The sequence below is a fragment of the Physcomitrium patens genome, chromosome 10 (genome assembly GCF_059467195.1).
Source record: "Physcomitrium patens ecotype Gransden chromosome 10, ASM5946719v1, whole genome shotgun sequence".
Lineage (NCBI taxonomy): Eukaryota > Viridiplantae > Streptophyta > Bryopsida > Funariales > Funariaceae > Physcomitrium > Physcomitrium patens.
Window position 1 is genome coordinate 7054843 of NC_143419.1, and position 16765 is coordinate 7071607.

At 36.7% G+C, this 16765-nt stretch overlaps 1 protein-coding gene across 1 annotated transcript; it reads right to left on the reverse strand.

Annotated features, from left to right (window-relative positions):
• Positions 1–4084: 4084 nt before the first annotated feature.
• On the reverse strand, positions 4085–7010 carry LOC112288041 (uncharacterized). The gene is made up of 3 exons (XM_024531819.3): positions 6329–7010; positions 5274–5913; positions 4085–5164 (listed from the first exon to the last, which is right to left on the reverse strand). The coding sequence occupies exons 1-3, from the start codon at positions 6773–6775 to the stop codon at positions 4752–4754; spliced, it is 1500 nt and encodes a 499-aa protein (XP_024387587.1). The 5' UTR covers positions 6776–7010; the 3' UTR covers positions 4085–4751.
• Positions 7011–16765: the final 9755 nt, after the last annotated feature.

Sequence of the window (16765 nt, forward strand, 5' to 3'; positions counted from 1 at the left end):
ATCTTGTCCTTGAAAGTCGTGCCTTCACTTAATCACTTGAATTCAAAGGCAATTGACCCTCTTTAACAAAAATCATCACTTCTACTATACCTCAATTCTAATATAATTGAATCTTAGCTTTTTGAAATCCATACTTCATCAATTTTTTAGTAAAATAATTCTTGTAGCTTTATAACTTATGAACAATGAGGAAGAGCCTTCCGAAATAGAACTACCAAATTATGAAGGTAGAATACCATCTTTTACTAAATTAGATGTCTCTTCTTTATAAAAACTCCAAATTCTAAGATTTTTATATCTAAAAATTTTCCAAAAGAATTACTACTACTATTTAAAATTTTAAAATTTTATTCCAAAAAAATAAATAATAAACTAAAATAACCAAATGCTTACAAAACCTAGGAAAAAATTGGCATAGCTTCATCCATTAATAAGAGAGAGAGAGAGAGAGAGAGAGAGAGAGAGATCTTGGCTACCTAATTTTTTTAATACAAGCTTGTATTTAAAGAAGAGCATTGACTTTTAGCATTCTCTTCACTTCTTAAAATTACTTGAATCTTCAAAGATTTGTAGAATAATAATCTCTTGAAGTCCATGATCTTTGTATTCAAGCTTAAATCTTAGAATACAATCTTGAATCTATTCAATAAAAGAAGGAAGAAGAAATAATAATAATAATAATAATAATAGAAATAAATAAAATAACTAAGAACTAAAAATTAATACAAATTTAATCTTTTTTTATGAAAAGGAATTTAATTTTAAGCATTTAGAACTTATATATTATCTAGGTTACTATAATTAGTAATTTTTATATTAATACTAATTTTTCTTCATCTAAAATCCTTTAAACTAACCATTCATCTAATAATTACAATTTGACATTCTTAATGCATCTTTTTGTTCTAAAACAATTAATGAGTCAATTTAATGCCTCACACGAAGATGATAATATGAATTGTGGATGATATTCATGTTTGAAAGAGAGTTGTTTGGATGAAAAGTGGTGGTAAACTCCTCTTTTAAATTACATTGTTGTTTGCATCAATCTAGAGATAAATAATCATTAGACTAGTGACTAGAGATGATGTGTTATGGATGAACGTCCATAGTAGATATTTACAAAAAAAAAAAAAAAAAAAAAAAAAATGACTTCTGTGCTTGGCTTATTAGCCCCTCTCATACCAATGGGATTACTTTGTTTTAATGTGGAAAAAGCACACTTTGGAAAAATAAAATGGAACCAATGTGGTGCCCAAAGAAACTTTAGACTTCAACTATCATGTTGCATTTCATCATCATTGTCTCCAGCTCATGCTTCTTCTTTTCTTTTTCTTTATTTTTTGTGCATTTAAAATATGTATCCAAATAAAGAATCTCTCTCCCCTCCCCCCCTCCTCCCTCCTTGGTTAATAAAGGCAATTGTGGTCTTAGGGCAGCAGGCAAGGGCAAAGAGGTTTGCATTACACACATGCCAAACTTAAAAGACATGAGAAGATAACTAATTTAGGTTCCTCCAAGCCATGTCAAAGCTAGAGTGAAAATTTTCATATGAAGGCTCAATGTTCTTCAAAAGTTGCTAAATGAGCTTTACCTGAGGAACACATAATCCTTGCTCATGCTGGGAGGTATCTACCACAGGCTGTGTTCTTAAAGACTCAGCATGCCACACCTTCAAATGGACAAGGCTTCAATAGGAGAGTTGACACAGATCAATAGAAGAAGAGAAGAAGAAAAAAAAAAAAAAAAAAAAAAAAAGCCTCATGTGAATAGTAAGTGAACTGGCACAAGACAATGTAACAGATGGGACATCAATTATCTAATCATCAGTCTGAATCTCTGCCAGTCTGCCCCCACATAGTAATGGAGTTGGTGATGCCACCTTATGCCTCAGCATGAAACAGACTTTAGGAGTTTCATGCAACTGGGTTCAAGCCTCTCCTTAGTCAGCTCTGTTAACCAGCTCACCTGAATAAATGAGCTTCAGGTGGACTTTTTCTCATGCCACAGCATCCTGCTAAGCTCTGATTTCAAGGTTGAACCCTAATTTGACATACTTTTGGCAAAACTAATGTCTAAAATGCTGCTCAAGGACCAGCACATGGAACAACAATGAACATACAAAAGTTGTGCTAGGGAGAGTGAAAAAGAAAGAATCCTGCAGATTCCAAGAAGGAGCATGAAGCTGAAGCTACGACAGAAGCTCTTCCTTCAACTTTGCATATGCAACAAGCTTCATCCATGGCCAGCAAGAAACCCTAATTTGTTTTGCTAATCCTAGCTGAGAACTGTACCCAGCAGTGAATAGATTCTCACAAAAATCCATGCTTTCCTTGACCATGACAACCCAAAACCAGCAAACTAACATGCATTATTGTGTGGTGGTGGATTATTACAGAGAAAATAGTAAGTCCTCATAGACATTGTTTTAACCAACAAGCAGAACTTGTACTTCTCACTTGCCAGTGGCACAATATACACAACATGCATTATTGTCTGTAAAGTTTGAAACACTTTCTTTGTCACTGTTTATAAATTGTTATTAAAACTAATAAATTAAAGACATAAAATGAAACTTGTTCAGTTACAACTCTTAGATTTCCTTCAACCTCAGGGTCACCTTCCCACAGACTTTTTAAGAATCTTTTGAATGTGAGGTTTGGATTCATTTGGATGGAGCCAAAGAAGAGCACAATTATTGGTATTATTATTTTCATATATTTGAATGGTCTGATATTATAGGACATTTTTTCTCTCTAAGCGCTATCACATATGAAATGTAGCAATAGGAGGGCTATTTAAGACCAAATAAATAATATTGATGGCTAGCATTCTTGTCAAATGTACTTCATTATGTGGCACAAGCCTATCATTACCGGTGTCTTTTAACAAAATCAAGGAATCAATAAAAGTATTAGCAGTCTCTTGTGGGTTAGAAACAAGATCTTTACAAGGATACTACATAGAAAGAAATATCAGTATGCAATGTGATATATCTTCAAAATCATATTAATGCAAGCATAACATGTTACAGTTAGTCGCTATTTTAAATTTTATCATTATCACTTTGGGTGCGGGAAGAAAGTTTGATTTAGAGGATATCATCACCATTCATTACGTTATCGTTTAACGTTTTAACCCTATTGACAGTAACGGGACGGTAACATCCATTTGTTTGTATATTTGAAAGGCATCTCCATCGATTGAGAGTTGAATATTGCAATAATTCTGTGGACAACCATCAACACAGCCAAACATATCCTCCGTGCCCATTTGTTTCTATTCTAGATATGTTTGCAGTCCAGATAGCTTTAGTGAGTCATTAGAAGGGCCCTGTAGAATTTAGAATTCCTGCTTCAAGCATTTTGTGGCTTGCCCGCTTTGCATTCGGTTACCAGCCAAAAAAAGGAAATAAAAAGAAATGGTCATGACTCCATTCCAGCCTGTCCAAATCTGCCTAAACCTCTCACAGAGGTCACCACGAGCCTGGCTTTCCTCTGCGGTTGGTTCCATGATCCTAGCGATGTGGCCTGACATTGGATGTGCTACGAAGGCTTGGTGATTACTCAAACAGACTCGCTGCGCACCCTAAAACTCCAACGAAAACGTGTTCGAAAGGCTCAGTACAAGTGAAACTGAGAAGCTATAGACTTCGATTGGTGAATCCCCATCTCACACCGACTGCAAACCTTCACCTCCAAGATGTGCAGTTGTAATGTACAGTAAAAGAGTCCATAAATGTATATGTATGCTGAGAGGGACCCAATTTTGCGCATGAAAGTTGTTAAAGTCACAAGCCCTTTTGCCCAGAAGATTTGTTGTACTATTATGTCCAAGGGTTGCATGCTGGAAAAGCAACACCAATCAGAGGCTCGTGCAACTCGATTGGTGATTTGAGATGCACAGGAATCTAGACAACTGTGTTTCACAATTGTAATTTCTTGCAAAGCGTAGTGGATATTGGGGGTTCATTTAAGAGGTTAAGGAGCTCAAGCTTTAGGCCGTGGCGATTCAGCTATTCTACACGTTCAGCCTCTGACCTTGAAGCTCCACACGAAAGCATTCAGGGCGATAGCACAGGAAGTGAAGAGAAGGATAAGTTCGTAAATCCATGATAGTTTTTTTCTGTACAATTGGTCCTCTTTCTCCGGCACAGAGCATGGAAAGCAAAGGCTTCCAACCGAAAAAGAAAATTAAGAGTCACGGTCAAATGTGCAACCCCCCCCCCCCCCCCCCCACACACACACACTTCCTACCATATCGTTTGCTCGGTCAGAGCCAAGCTCCAAACGTCCCACCATCGCTAGCAACTCAGGCTCGCATCTAAAGGCCACCACGGGACATGGGCCTGCAAAAGTATACGTCAGAAGAAGAATAAGCTGAACTGGCGCGAGTTCACACCACAGCTTCCATCCCAGCACTTTCCCAACTGGACTGGAGAGTACATGCTATCAAATAACCATCTTTACAAAATAAGTACAGGCGATCTCCAGTTGGGATGCCGCAGCATGTCACAGCCTCCAGCTGTACGAGGTGCATAAGTCCAAGCGAACGCTGCAATCAGGTGGCGAGAAGTAAAATCTTCACATCGCAACCCATGGCTGCCAATAACGTCAGGTTCTGGGACCTATCTCGCACTGATACCCGTCATGAATGAATGCGGACGCAGGTGAATGTCATTGGCCGCCGGAATTCACTGTAGAATCCTCGTCGAGCGAGGCCGACGAGGTTGGCTTGCTGCCGTGTGGCTTTTACTTGGATGTAGATTTCATGGAGAAGTTGCGGCTCATGACCTTCACAAAGCTGCCCACGTAAGAGTCTTTGGCGCCCTTCACAGACTTGTCTGCAGACTGGCAATCCCAGAATTCAGCATCAATGTCACCATCCTCAACCTCGAGAGGTGTGTCGATGTCCCACCACTTATCTTTCGGTGCACTTTCAAAGCTCACATCACATGGAACTGTTCTCAAACACGAAGAACTCAGCATTCGCAAATCGAAGGCAGCGAGCGAGGCGACGCTGTCTCGCACAAAGAGCTCATAACCCTGAGCGCAGATACCATAAATGTAGCTTGCAGAACTCAAATTGACTGAATATTGTCTGTTGCTTGACCTACTGTCCCAGAGTGAGACGGTACACCCTGGATTGGTAATTGCTGGTCCACCTGAAACACGTATCGCACGAACTTATTAATGATGATAACGAGTTGATTCAAGTATAATGGTTGCAAACTGCAGGTTTCGAGGGAAAGGTGACCATGCTCAGGAACTAACCTGTGAACAAAGTTTTCGACAACGAGCTTCTGTCCAAGTGGACAGACTGCACCACAGGATGAAGAGTGTCGTAGGTGGTCTCCAATGCTGCGGACTCGAGATTTGCAATAGACACCAGTCCTCCGAAATCTCCGACAGCAGCAACCTTCCGCTCCCAGTTCGCATCAAAAGCAGTAGCCGCGCCGGCGTGAGTCATCGGGAGATGCAGACCCTTTATCATCAATCTCGTGTCATTGTCCCATAATCTGACAATATTATTCTTGAAGGTTACCATGCCGGCGCCGTTCATTGCAACGGGGGCAATCGGTACTCTCGTGTGGTTGATGTGGTGATTGTCGCAGACGACAGTATCGCGCATTCTGAGCTTCAACAGAGGATCCCATTTGAAAGAAGAGGCGCAGGGAACTATACACGATGGTGATGGAGGAGCTAAGAGGGCTAGGGCTTCTGTGAGAGACTGCGCCCACGAGGGTAAGAAGGCGATGACAATGGAAGACTGGGAAGCAGCGGGCAATGTACCCCACTGAATTCCCGTGCGCTTCACGACGGATGCATCACGTGCAATGCAATGAGGAAGGACTAAAAAGGGTAAGTCTTCGAGTATTCGAAAGTCCTCCCAGTTCGATCGTCTAACAAAGATCTGGACACATAAAAAAGCACGAGCTCAGTACACAATACTAATCAAATCTCCCGCATTTAGAGGTAGAAATGCAATTGATTGTTTTGTGGTCAAGACAAAGGGTGGGAAGAGAGAAGACGAGAAAATAAGCAGAGAAACTGTGCCCGCAGACAAATTGAAGATGAGAGTAATGAGTAATCACCCTGATAAGAGGGGGAAAATTACGTTAATTCAACGTTTCTGTGTCAGAAACACACTGAATTCCTTAGTCGTGCTGGATTTCGTGTGCCACACATTGAGATGGCACACAATTGATAAATAAGCATGTATTACGTGGAGCCATTGGTACGATAGCTAATACAGTTTCACTTGATGAACGAAGTGCTTAGAACACTGAAGAGACCACAGGAATCCAGTGCTGACGAGAGGAAAATACCTTGTCAGAGTAGTCGCGAGCAGCGAGTACATCTTTCTTGGCCAGCAACAGGTTCGGCGGGGTCTTCTTCTCGAAGATGAATACCATTTCCGCTGCAACCTTGCTGGCGGCCTCCGACGCACAGTCGGAAGAGCTCGACGCGTCTTCACTGCAGGAATCCCCGGAGCAGTTCACAATCCCGGCACTAAACATTCCGCTGGCGGCGACAATGCTGCCATCGGACATGGAGGAGAATGAGTGCACGCGTACGCGCACTTGACCAGGCTTGGCCCCCCACGTCCACCCGACGCTCACAATGCTTACCCTCTTCGCGGAGACAAACATAACCACAATGGTCGCCACAATCGCGACCCACGCCCACTCCAACCCCTGGAAGCCGATCGAGCCCAGCCCCATTCCTGAGCCCGGCATCACGACCCCCCTCACCAACATGTCCATATTCTCCATCGCTGAAACTCCAGCACAAACCCACTCACTCCCCTCTCAGAAACTCACACCATCGACTACCAGCTACGCACTCAACCTAACTAGACAAACACACACACAAATACCGTCGCTGCTTAAGGAACCAGAGGTCGTGCTCGACACTGAAATTGTGAGAGAAACGGAAGAGGACAGGGGAGGATGCGGGGGGTATTTGTAGTAACAGGGACCACTGGGGAGCTGCAGAAATTCGATGCGAGTGTGGTAACTTGATGATCTGTTGGCGATGGCTGGTTATGATGGTGGGGACCGAAAGCGGCTCTTTCGCTTTTACGGAGGTCCGACGGGTAGATGCTGCAAAGATGCGCGCATTCGATGGTTTTGCCTGCAGCGCACTCGCATCGTTGCATCCGCAGGATCTCGAAACTCGTGGATGTAATTGTCGGCCACGGTTGCTGTCCCCCCCCCCCCCCGGGCTCTATTTCCGCCAGGGAGGTAAGCCCGTGTTGGGCTTCCTGCGGGGGTGTATTATTTCCGCGAGTGAGGGGGTAAGTCCGTGTCACTGCCTCTCCCCCAGGCGCTGATATTACTACCATTTGTTGACTTTCTCGAACTCGTAAAACGAGCTGTTAAAAGTAACGAAAAGTATGTGGTTAAGTGAATATAAAAACATGGTTGAATATTTGATAAGCGGAACTGTTTTAATATTATTATGAAATTGTAGGTATTCTTATTGTTAGAGAATGCACAATGACTGGTTGAAAAGCTGACACATGTGATTGTACAAAAAAATTGCAACATTCATATTTGTACAAAACTTCATTGAGTATCTTCCTAAAATTTACATAACATTTCTAAAGTTATTGTTGATATGATACATATCATATTAGGCATATGCATATATGAGTATCTATTATATAATAGCTTGGGTATAAGATACAGAGAACAAGAAGCCTTCTCATTGGCCAAAATCAAAGAAATTATTATTCAACAAAAAGCCATGCATAACATGTAGAAAGACCTCTCGTTCATTATCTACATATCACATCATTTCACAATATTTATATGCCCAACAGCACAAGACCTTGCTAATATATATACATGTATATGTATATATATATATAGAGGACATTGTAGGTTTAATCAATTCTTTTGCATATTGTGCCAAAAGCTTTATTCTTCCCCTCTTTCTTTTCTTTTTGATGTTTGTGCATGTCTGTACATATTTAGTTACTAATAGTGTATCAATCATTGATATACTATACATGATTAGGATTATTACATTTTTAATGTTATAATTCTAGTTGATATTACACTGTATAGTGAAAATCAACTTTTGGACTTTATCACATATTATATTAAGAATATATATGATAACATCTATAATTAAATTAAGTTAGAATATCACTCTTAGATGGTTTTAACATTTTATCATTAAAGTAAACATTAAATGTTTACTTTAGTAGCAAAAAATAATATTAAATATATTACTAGATAATTGATTGCAAATACAATACAATATATATATATATATATATATATATGTATTTTGAAGAAAATTTAGATATTAAAATAGCTATGCCAATATATAATTATAAAACATTTATGAAATGAATAATTCAAAATTAAAGTGGATATTTTTTTTACCTATAGTTTTAATTTTATTGGTGTGTTTAAAAATCATTTAATAATATTAATGTTTGAAATAGATGGTGATTTGTTTAAACATGTCTCACTATAATTTTTTATCATCATCTTTATTTAGAAGTTATGAAGTATAAAAGTTATAATTGAGTTGAATTCACCTAAATAATTGAATTATTTTAACTTTACAAAACACAACTTGAGATATATTATTTTCATAGATATTATAATAGTTCAATATATAGAAAATTAGGCTTTGAAGTTTGAAGCATTTTGTAAAGCTTCTAAAATATTGCAAAAATAAAATATTGTCAAGGACATGAATCTCAAAGAATTGAAAAATCAATACAATCTAGTGACACTTGAAAAGATTGAATAATCATTCAAAGATGGTATAATATTAAACTAGAATGGCTATTGCCAAAGACAACAAGACTAGAAAGTCTTGAAACAAGACTAAGGACTAGAAAGGCATTGACAAGAGTGAAGAAGAAATACAATTTTTTATTCTTCTTATTTTGTGTATTTCTTTGTACGACAATCTAGTATAATGCATAGTTCGAATTAAACTTAGCCATCATTCTTTATTAACTTTTCATTACTCTCCATACCTCAATTGTATATTTGATATAATTACTGTTGGATTTTTTTTTTAAAAAAAATACATGTATTTGGATCTTACTTATTTAGCAATTGTTGGTGTTTTAAACTATCCAAGTACTTTTGAATTGCATACATAGTATTCACTTGATTGCATTAAGTAAACCCTCCTAAAAATTTGACACACAAATCCTGTGAAAAACTTATGATCTATTTCAAACAACTTCTTGTGCAAAAATTAAAGTAATCTAATTTCAGTATCCACCCAATGTTTAATTCTAACAAGATTCATGCCATAAATCACATGGTTGTAATAGGGATTGTAAATTATGAGATAATTGATGATCACTAGAATGCTTTAAATATTTCATACAATATATATTTTCAATAAATAAATGCCACCAAAATAGCTCATACTAATGTAATTTGAAGCATGATTATGACAGCAACAGCAACAGTTAGCACATCCACAAAGCTTGCATTGGATTGCATGTTGAGGAAAAAGAGATAAGGATGGCCCTTCACCGTGGCATGGCTTGACACCGGGCTCGTGGTCCAGCACTCGCCTGCCTCACATGACCGCGTATAAAATACTGTGATCCCCGTCGCTGTGCCAGTCATCGCCCAGACCTCTGCTCGAATTGCACGACCTGCGTTGCAGATTTGTTGAACAATACCAGCACCAGGCGCAAAGAATTACCAAGTCGAAATCCAAGTGACAGCGTTGGAATTTTCATTCTCGGGTATAGGTTCCGTGGTGAAGCAACGAAGCGCAAGAATACGAAATACCCTTCCGCACATGCTTCTGGATTTCCTCTAGATGCTGTGTTTCCCTTCCAGCCTTCGAGTAATTGTCGACGCTTGCTTGTCGTCCGGACAATGCTCGCGAGGTCCATTCCTTGAAGCGGCACACGCGGTGGTCCAGGTCGTCAAACGACTTCGAAAGCAGGGACTTTTGTTTATTAATTTTCCTGGCTTTGAGAAATGAGCTGCTAAATTGGGGGGTGGGAGAAAATCTTGCATGGCAAATTGGTTAACTGGAGAATCATTGCGTGGCCGGAATTAGGACGAGAGTAATTTAGGACCTGGAGTTGGAAGGATTTGCGACATGGGCATCAGGTTCCTGCGAAGGGTAAAAATTCTGCTCTGCTCAATGGAGCATGAAAATTGTCCAGTTGGTGGGCCGGAGAGAGAGACTGATGCGATGATATTGGACTGAAAGCAGCCAGAAGCGTGACCAAATATAAATCGCAGAAATTACTTGACTCGCTATAAAAAGAGGATTGTGTGTTTCCTGCGTCGCTGTCTCGTGTCCCCCTCCCTCCCCGAAACCTCCTCTTCATTTCAAAACGCTAATGTAATGGCTTTCTTTTTTTATTCAAAATGTTTTCTTGTGTGGATTTTGGACCCGCAATGGCAGCCTACCGTTGTGCACATTCTTCCGGGCCGGTATTTCTCAAAGTAACAGCGTATATAGTAGGCTTATGATTTTTATAATGAGGTTGTGTGTCACCACTGTGCGCATCACGCAGGAAGCAGTAGAGCATCCCCAGCTCTTGTTGCTGTATTTACTCTTGCACTCGATGATTAGATTCCAACACAAATTTCAGAAATGGATTTCCATGTCAGAAGGTAGCTCCAATCGTAGCAACCTTCGCGAACCATGATCGATGGACGAAAGAACCCGCCATTGGTGGGAGAGCAACCACGTAAAAAACGTACTCATTACGATTGCTGAATTGGGTCTTGGAGCATGAATCCGAACCCAAAAGTTCCAAAGTTAGTGCATTTATTGAATTCTAAGTTACCTAGACTCATGCATATTACTAAAGGACCTTCTCAGAATCAACCTGAATTTCTTTCCATATTCTGACCATGACACATGAATTTCCAAATAATTTTGATTTTAACCACTCACACAGGACAAACGATCGCATATGACACCCAGGCATATGTTGAATTTTCCGCAGCGTTAGGAATAACTGCAATCACTCCTGAATTCACAATCAACCTTCAGCACATTCCACCGGGTTGAAACGAATTATTCGTCATCGGGTTCTAGTGACTCCACCGCATTTGCATTATCTCCACAGCGTCAATATAAACGCCGCGATTGGTCGCGCATCTCCGAGAACGGTAGACCTGCCCAGAGAATGCGAAGGAATCAAAAAAGGCTGCGATGGGAAAAGGGAGCGGCATCAAGCCAGCGGCATCTTAGTTGGTACCTGTCCGCATGGAAGATTGGTTGAGCGCAATGAAAGTGAGAGAGAGAGAGCTCGTGTCGCAGCTACGGCTTCCGCTATGACTTACCCGCTACGAAGAACTCACCTACGAGCAAAGCCAATTGCAATGCAACGCGTAAGGGGCAGTGTGTAGCTTTAGATTCTAGCAAGGGCGAGGATGATGCCACAGGACTCAAAGAAACTCTCGACGATCTCGATCCCTGGAAGCTATTTTGTGTGTTGCAGCTGCTTTGCCTTCCGCATCCGCGCGACACCTCCTTCGGGAACGCACGGGAACATGGGGAACACAGAGCTGCCCGTCGACGAGGTTGGCGACGTGGAGATGAGGACAAGCGTGGGGAACACGTGCTTTTTGATGGGGAAGCATCGACCACGAAGTCCAACTCTGCAGACAAAGCCCTGGGAGCCTGAGAACGTGATGAGCATTCATCCTTATCTCGATATTCTCTGCAGCTCCAGGTTGAAGGGGCTATGATGCCTTTTTTTATTTTTATTTTCTTTTATTCCTTCTTTTTGTGTTTCGATGAAGTTCCGAGGTTGCAATTCTGGGTTCTGATTTGGACCCCCCCCCCCCCCCGTTTTGGGTTGTGTGGAAGCGATTCTCTTCCGTGCCTATCGTTCCAGGTTGCGAAGCGTTTCTTCTTGTGGCAACCTTCAGAATCATTCGCTGGGAATGTCGCGAAATTTGACTACACTTCAGGGTTTTCACATTCACAGCATTCTAACCTATTGTAAAATTATTAAAAAATGCTGCAAATTTTCGCGAACTTTACTGCTTCTGAGGAATTCACGATAGGCGGGATACAAACTTCGTGAAAATTCGGGGAATTGACGAGAACTAAAGCGACAGATGAAAGATGTGGCAATCGAACATTTGTCGTCGAAAGATTCCGCCCATGAGGACGAAAGAGAAGCACTGCTCCTGAGGCCATGAATGCAGATTGCTAATTAATTTGCATGAGTTGCAAAAGTCCGCTTTTCCGAACAGCGTGCTTTCAGAGAGTCATACACCTCGGCGGCTGTATATTGCCATGTCAGCAGTGATTGGCTGCCAGATCAGAATGCCAATAGGGGTCGAGAAGGATGGCTGCTGGGAAGACGAGAACTACAAGTTTCCAGCGGCTTTTTGATTGAGAACAGCGTTCCATTCATATGGGAACAAGTGGGCGTGTTGGAGAAGCCAGTGCCACAGAAATAAATTGCAGGATCTGACCTGGCACTTGGGCTACAGCCGTGGCGCCACCTCAGTGGGAAAAAAGACCTACCCAAAAGTTGGGGCTGACATGGCATGTAGACTTTCACAGTAATTGCCCTTGCTCACTTATCGATGAAAGTTGTAAATCTCTGAGCGGGACTAGGGATAGGGATGCAGGTGATTTGGCTTTTAAAATGGACAAAGGAATGAATAAAGGACAATGCAGTTACTTCCATATTGTCACAGGTCAAGCGTGTTACATTTTAAGGAGATTGATTGATTAAAATCCACCTTCTTGCTGGTTGGCTTGACTCGTGTCAACAGCTTGTTGTTGAAGGCTTTAGTCTAAATTCGCGGCCAGGGTTGTGTTTTTACAGCATAAGTGAGTGGGCATTACTCACGTGGGGTTCAAAATATCTGTGGGCACGTTGTGATGGGAACAAAGCTATCAATGACATGATCCCAAGTGATTGCTGTAATCCTTAACCCACGAATAAAATTCTTGCTGAAAGGGATTACTTTGAGGGAAGTGGTGAATGAAAGTCCTCTCTCTCTTCATCTTCGTTTGTTTTCTATTTTAATTTCATCCATCATTGACGTGTGTGTGGACCTCATTCTGACAATATTGATGACGAGCTTCCATTAATTTCTTTAATTATGTGATAATATTCAAATTTTATACAGTAGGATATTTTGGAGCTCGAGAATATAAAACGAAACTACGATATCTTGGACTTCAATCGCATGTATCAAAATGTTTCAATCACACATAGATGTTTGAAGCACACCAAAACTTGCTGCTTGGCGTCGCAATTTTCAAAACACTTCAAACCTAATTTACTGGGTTGTATTGAAATATTAAAAATAAAAGTGTTCATCTTGTTGAGAGAGAAAATAAGTTAGAATGATAAGCCATTAGAATTCTGTCTAAACTAGAAAGTAATGTTACAATGTAGTTTTTGTACCTTTTGAACCTATTTGTACTTTTTATTTAATCTTTTGTTTGTTTGAATTTTAAAACATTTATCATTATTATCATTATTACTATTATTATTATTAAAGAAATTCTAAATATAATAATTTGAAACTTCAATGTGACCACTAAAGGTGGCATCAATGTTTCTATTTTTATCCATGTTGTTTCACTTTTTATTTTTTAAATTTTTACATTGTAATTTTTTTAATGAATCCATATATATACATGTACATAGGTATATATATATATATATATACATATACATATATACATACAAACCATTGTGGGAATCTGTATCAAAAACTTAAACAGAAAGTTTGCATAGTTTGTTATTTAAAAAATAAAAATAAAAATAAAAATGTAACCAGTTTATTTTAGTTTTTGAGAAGAATTTTAAATTTTGTTGTTTATATTTTCCTCCATGTAGTAGAAAGGAATTCATACACGTTTTAGATAATAGCAATAAATAAAATTATATTTATATATCAATGTCAATTTAAAAATGTATTTATTATTGTTGTTATTATTATTTAAACCCTACAACTATTTAGAGGAATATTGCGGCATATTTAGACTACAAAGGTTAGAATATAAATTTTAATATCTTACAATACTATACATAGAAATTAAATATTCAATATCAAAATAAAATAATTGTGGTATGAATAACCAGAATAAATCATATCAAGTTGGATAATATGGTATTTCTTTATATTAAAATTTTATCTTAAGAAGAAATTTAAATTTGGTATTTATAATGTTTTAGAGTACAGATGTCATAATCTGTATTTTCTTAATAATACAATTTACTTGAATCCACTCAATTGTTTTTTAATTTATAATATTTCAACTAGTTATAAATGAAAATAATTGTGGCTTTTTTAAGATTTAATTTAAAATTTTCTAAACTTTATGTTGGTGTTATAGATTACTATATTACTATCAAAATTCCATCATAATTTGTGATTTTTTTTTTTTAAATATAAATACATCATGTAGAATTGATGTGATGTGATTTATTTAGAATTGGATAAATAATTAACTTAATACATTATTCAAAATACATAAGTAAATTATAATAATATATAAATATTCATTATTTTAAAAAAATCACATTTTATATATAAATGTAAAATATCATAAAAATTAATAATACTTTGGATTCTCAGAAATTTCCAGTAGCATCAAATTTATGAGCATTAGCATGTTGTGCCACCTTATATGTTGTGTGCTTAATCTGAAGTGACTCATATGAAATATCTAAGACTATCTCATTAATGCTTTTAGTTTCAAAGTAACAATGTAATGTTTTTTTGGAAATAAATTTTAGACTCCTTAAGGAAAAAGAACATGTATGTTTTTTTTTAAAAAACTCCTTCGAAGTTCAGTTTTTAGGATTATGGATATAAATGGAATTTTGAGATTTTTCCAGGAATTCATCAAAATTCTATCTCTTTGATAATCGTAATGATAGAAATATTGTATGATTTCACTTATTAAAACTATTAATACATTCTATATATATGCATATATGCACTAGAAAACCTACTATTTGAAAAATTTAAAAATTACTTAGTGATTTAAAAAGATCCAACAATAAATGTGAATTGTTAGTTCTAATGACAAAAATGACATGAATAACTTAACTGTTGTTAGTTCCCTTAATTTTTCACTTAACATATTTGTACCATATTTTGATTTCTTTCTTATTCAATTAACTTCTAAACCATAGTTTTAATTGACCTTTTTCACTTTATTACAACTTTCTAAATTTTGTTGTTATTGTTATATGTATAAAATTTACCATCAACTAATAGTGCATTGTATCAAGTTATTTTGGATATCTTTGAATTTATCAAAAAATGGCCAAAAGATATGTATATATACACACATTATCACAAAACATATTATGTATTTTTGAAAATTTTGCCAAGAGAGGTCTTTATGGCTATAAGGGATTTTTAAATAACTTGATATGCAAACAAATTAAATTGTTTTCTTCAATAATATAATTTTAGTTTAGTTAGTTAGTTATTTATATTCTATCATAAATACCAAAAATATTAAAATTTAATAATAAGTAGATATTGTATAATCTAAAAATATTATGCATGATTCTATATTCTACTTATTAATCAAAATTGCAATAAACATGTATAAAAAAAATATATTCTTTAATAATTGTGCAAAGATTTTATTACCATTATTCTTAAGTATATGGAAAGTATATAATTTATCATGAATCACCAACTTATGTTGTAGTCATTCTTTTATACAAAACATCGCTCCTTATGAAGGACATGAATCTCGAAGAAAGAAATCCTTAATACACTCTTGTGACACTGAAAAGAACTAGAAAGTTACTCAAAGATGATATATTATTAAATTAAAATGGCTATTGCCAAAAACAAGAAGACTAGAAAGTCTTAAAACAAGACTAAAGACTAAAAAAGCATTGACAAGAGTAAAGAAGGCTTCACTCTTGCCTCCATATATACTCTTAACTAGGAGCCACATGGCAATGTCCTATAAAACCTCCAAAACATGTTGACTTTGCAAGACATGTATTTTAACTTGCAAGGAAAGTTTTCTATATGTGTGCCATGCAGTTAAATTGTTTTGCAAGCTATCAACATGTGGTTAACTTGTTGATCAAGTTTTTAACCTACCAATCAACTACAAATACATGTAAAGTCAAAGCAATGTCTATGAAGCTTCTAGGAAGCTTTTCTAGAAGGTATTATGAAATTAACCTATTTTTATCTACTTTTACCTACTTCTATCTAATCATATAGATATTTATTAGAACACCTTTGTATATTTGTAACGCTCATATATAGAATTTTTTTTTATAAATACTATGAAATATCACTATTATTAAAACAATACTTAATATTTATATAGGAATATCTTTGTAGTAAAACTACTAATTTATATTATAATACTTTTTATTAATTACAAAATATTACAAAAAGAATCATAAGATATAAAATAAAATATGAATATATGATTTAATTCTAATCTATTTTTTTTATTTAATTATTTTTAAATATATATACATACAAAGATTGAAGAAATAATATTTTAGATTGAAAAAATAAAACCATATTCTATTACAATTATTATTAAAGATGCTTGTGTTAGGCTTTAAAGCATTCAAATTAACAATTCTAAGAATTATTTCTTCTTTTGTACTATATATATATATATATATATATATATATATAAATAAATAAAATTTATGATTTCTAATATAAATTTTTAATATTTTTAATAAAGCATTTAAGCTACACATGACTAGTGCATGAATTATTAAATTACACTTAAGACAACTTTATATTATAGCTATTCAAATG

Excerpts from the sequence above, each read along its gene's own strand:
- LOC112288041 (XM_024531819.3), bottom strand. The coding sequence starts at position 6,775 with ATGGAGAATATGGACATGTTGGTGAGGGGGGTCGTGATGCCGGGCTCA. Across the intron at positions 5,914-6,328 it reads CTCGCGACTACTCTGACAAG|ATCTTTGTTAGACGATCGAA; the intron begins GTATTTTCCTCT and ends TTATGTGTCCAG. Across the intron at positions 5,165-5,273 it reads GTCGAAAACTTTGTTCACAG|GTGGACCAGCAATTACCAAT; the intron begins GTTAGTTCCTGA and ends TACGTGTTTCAG.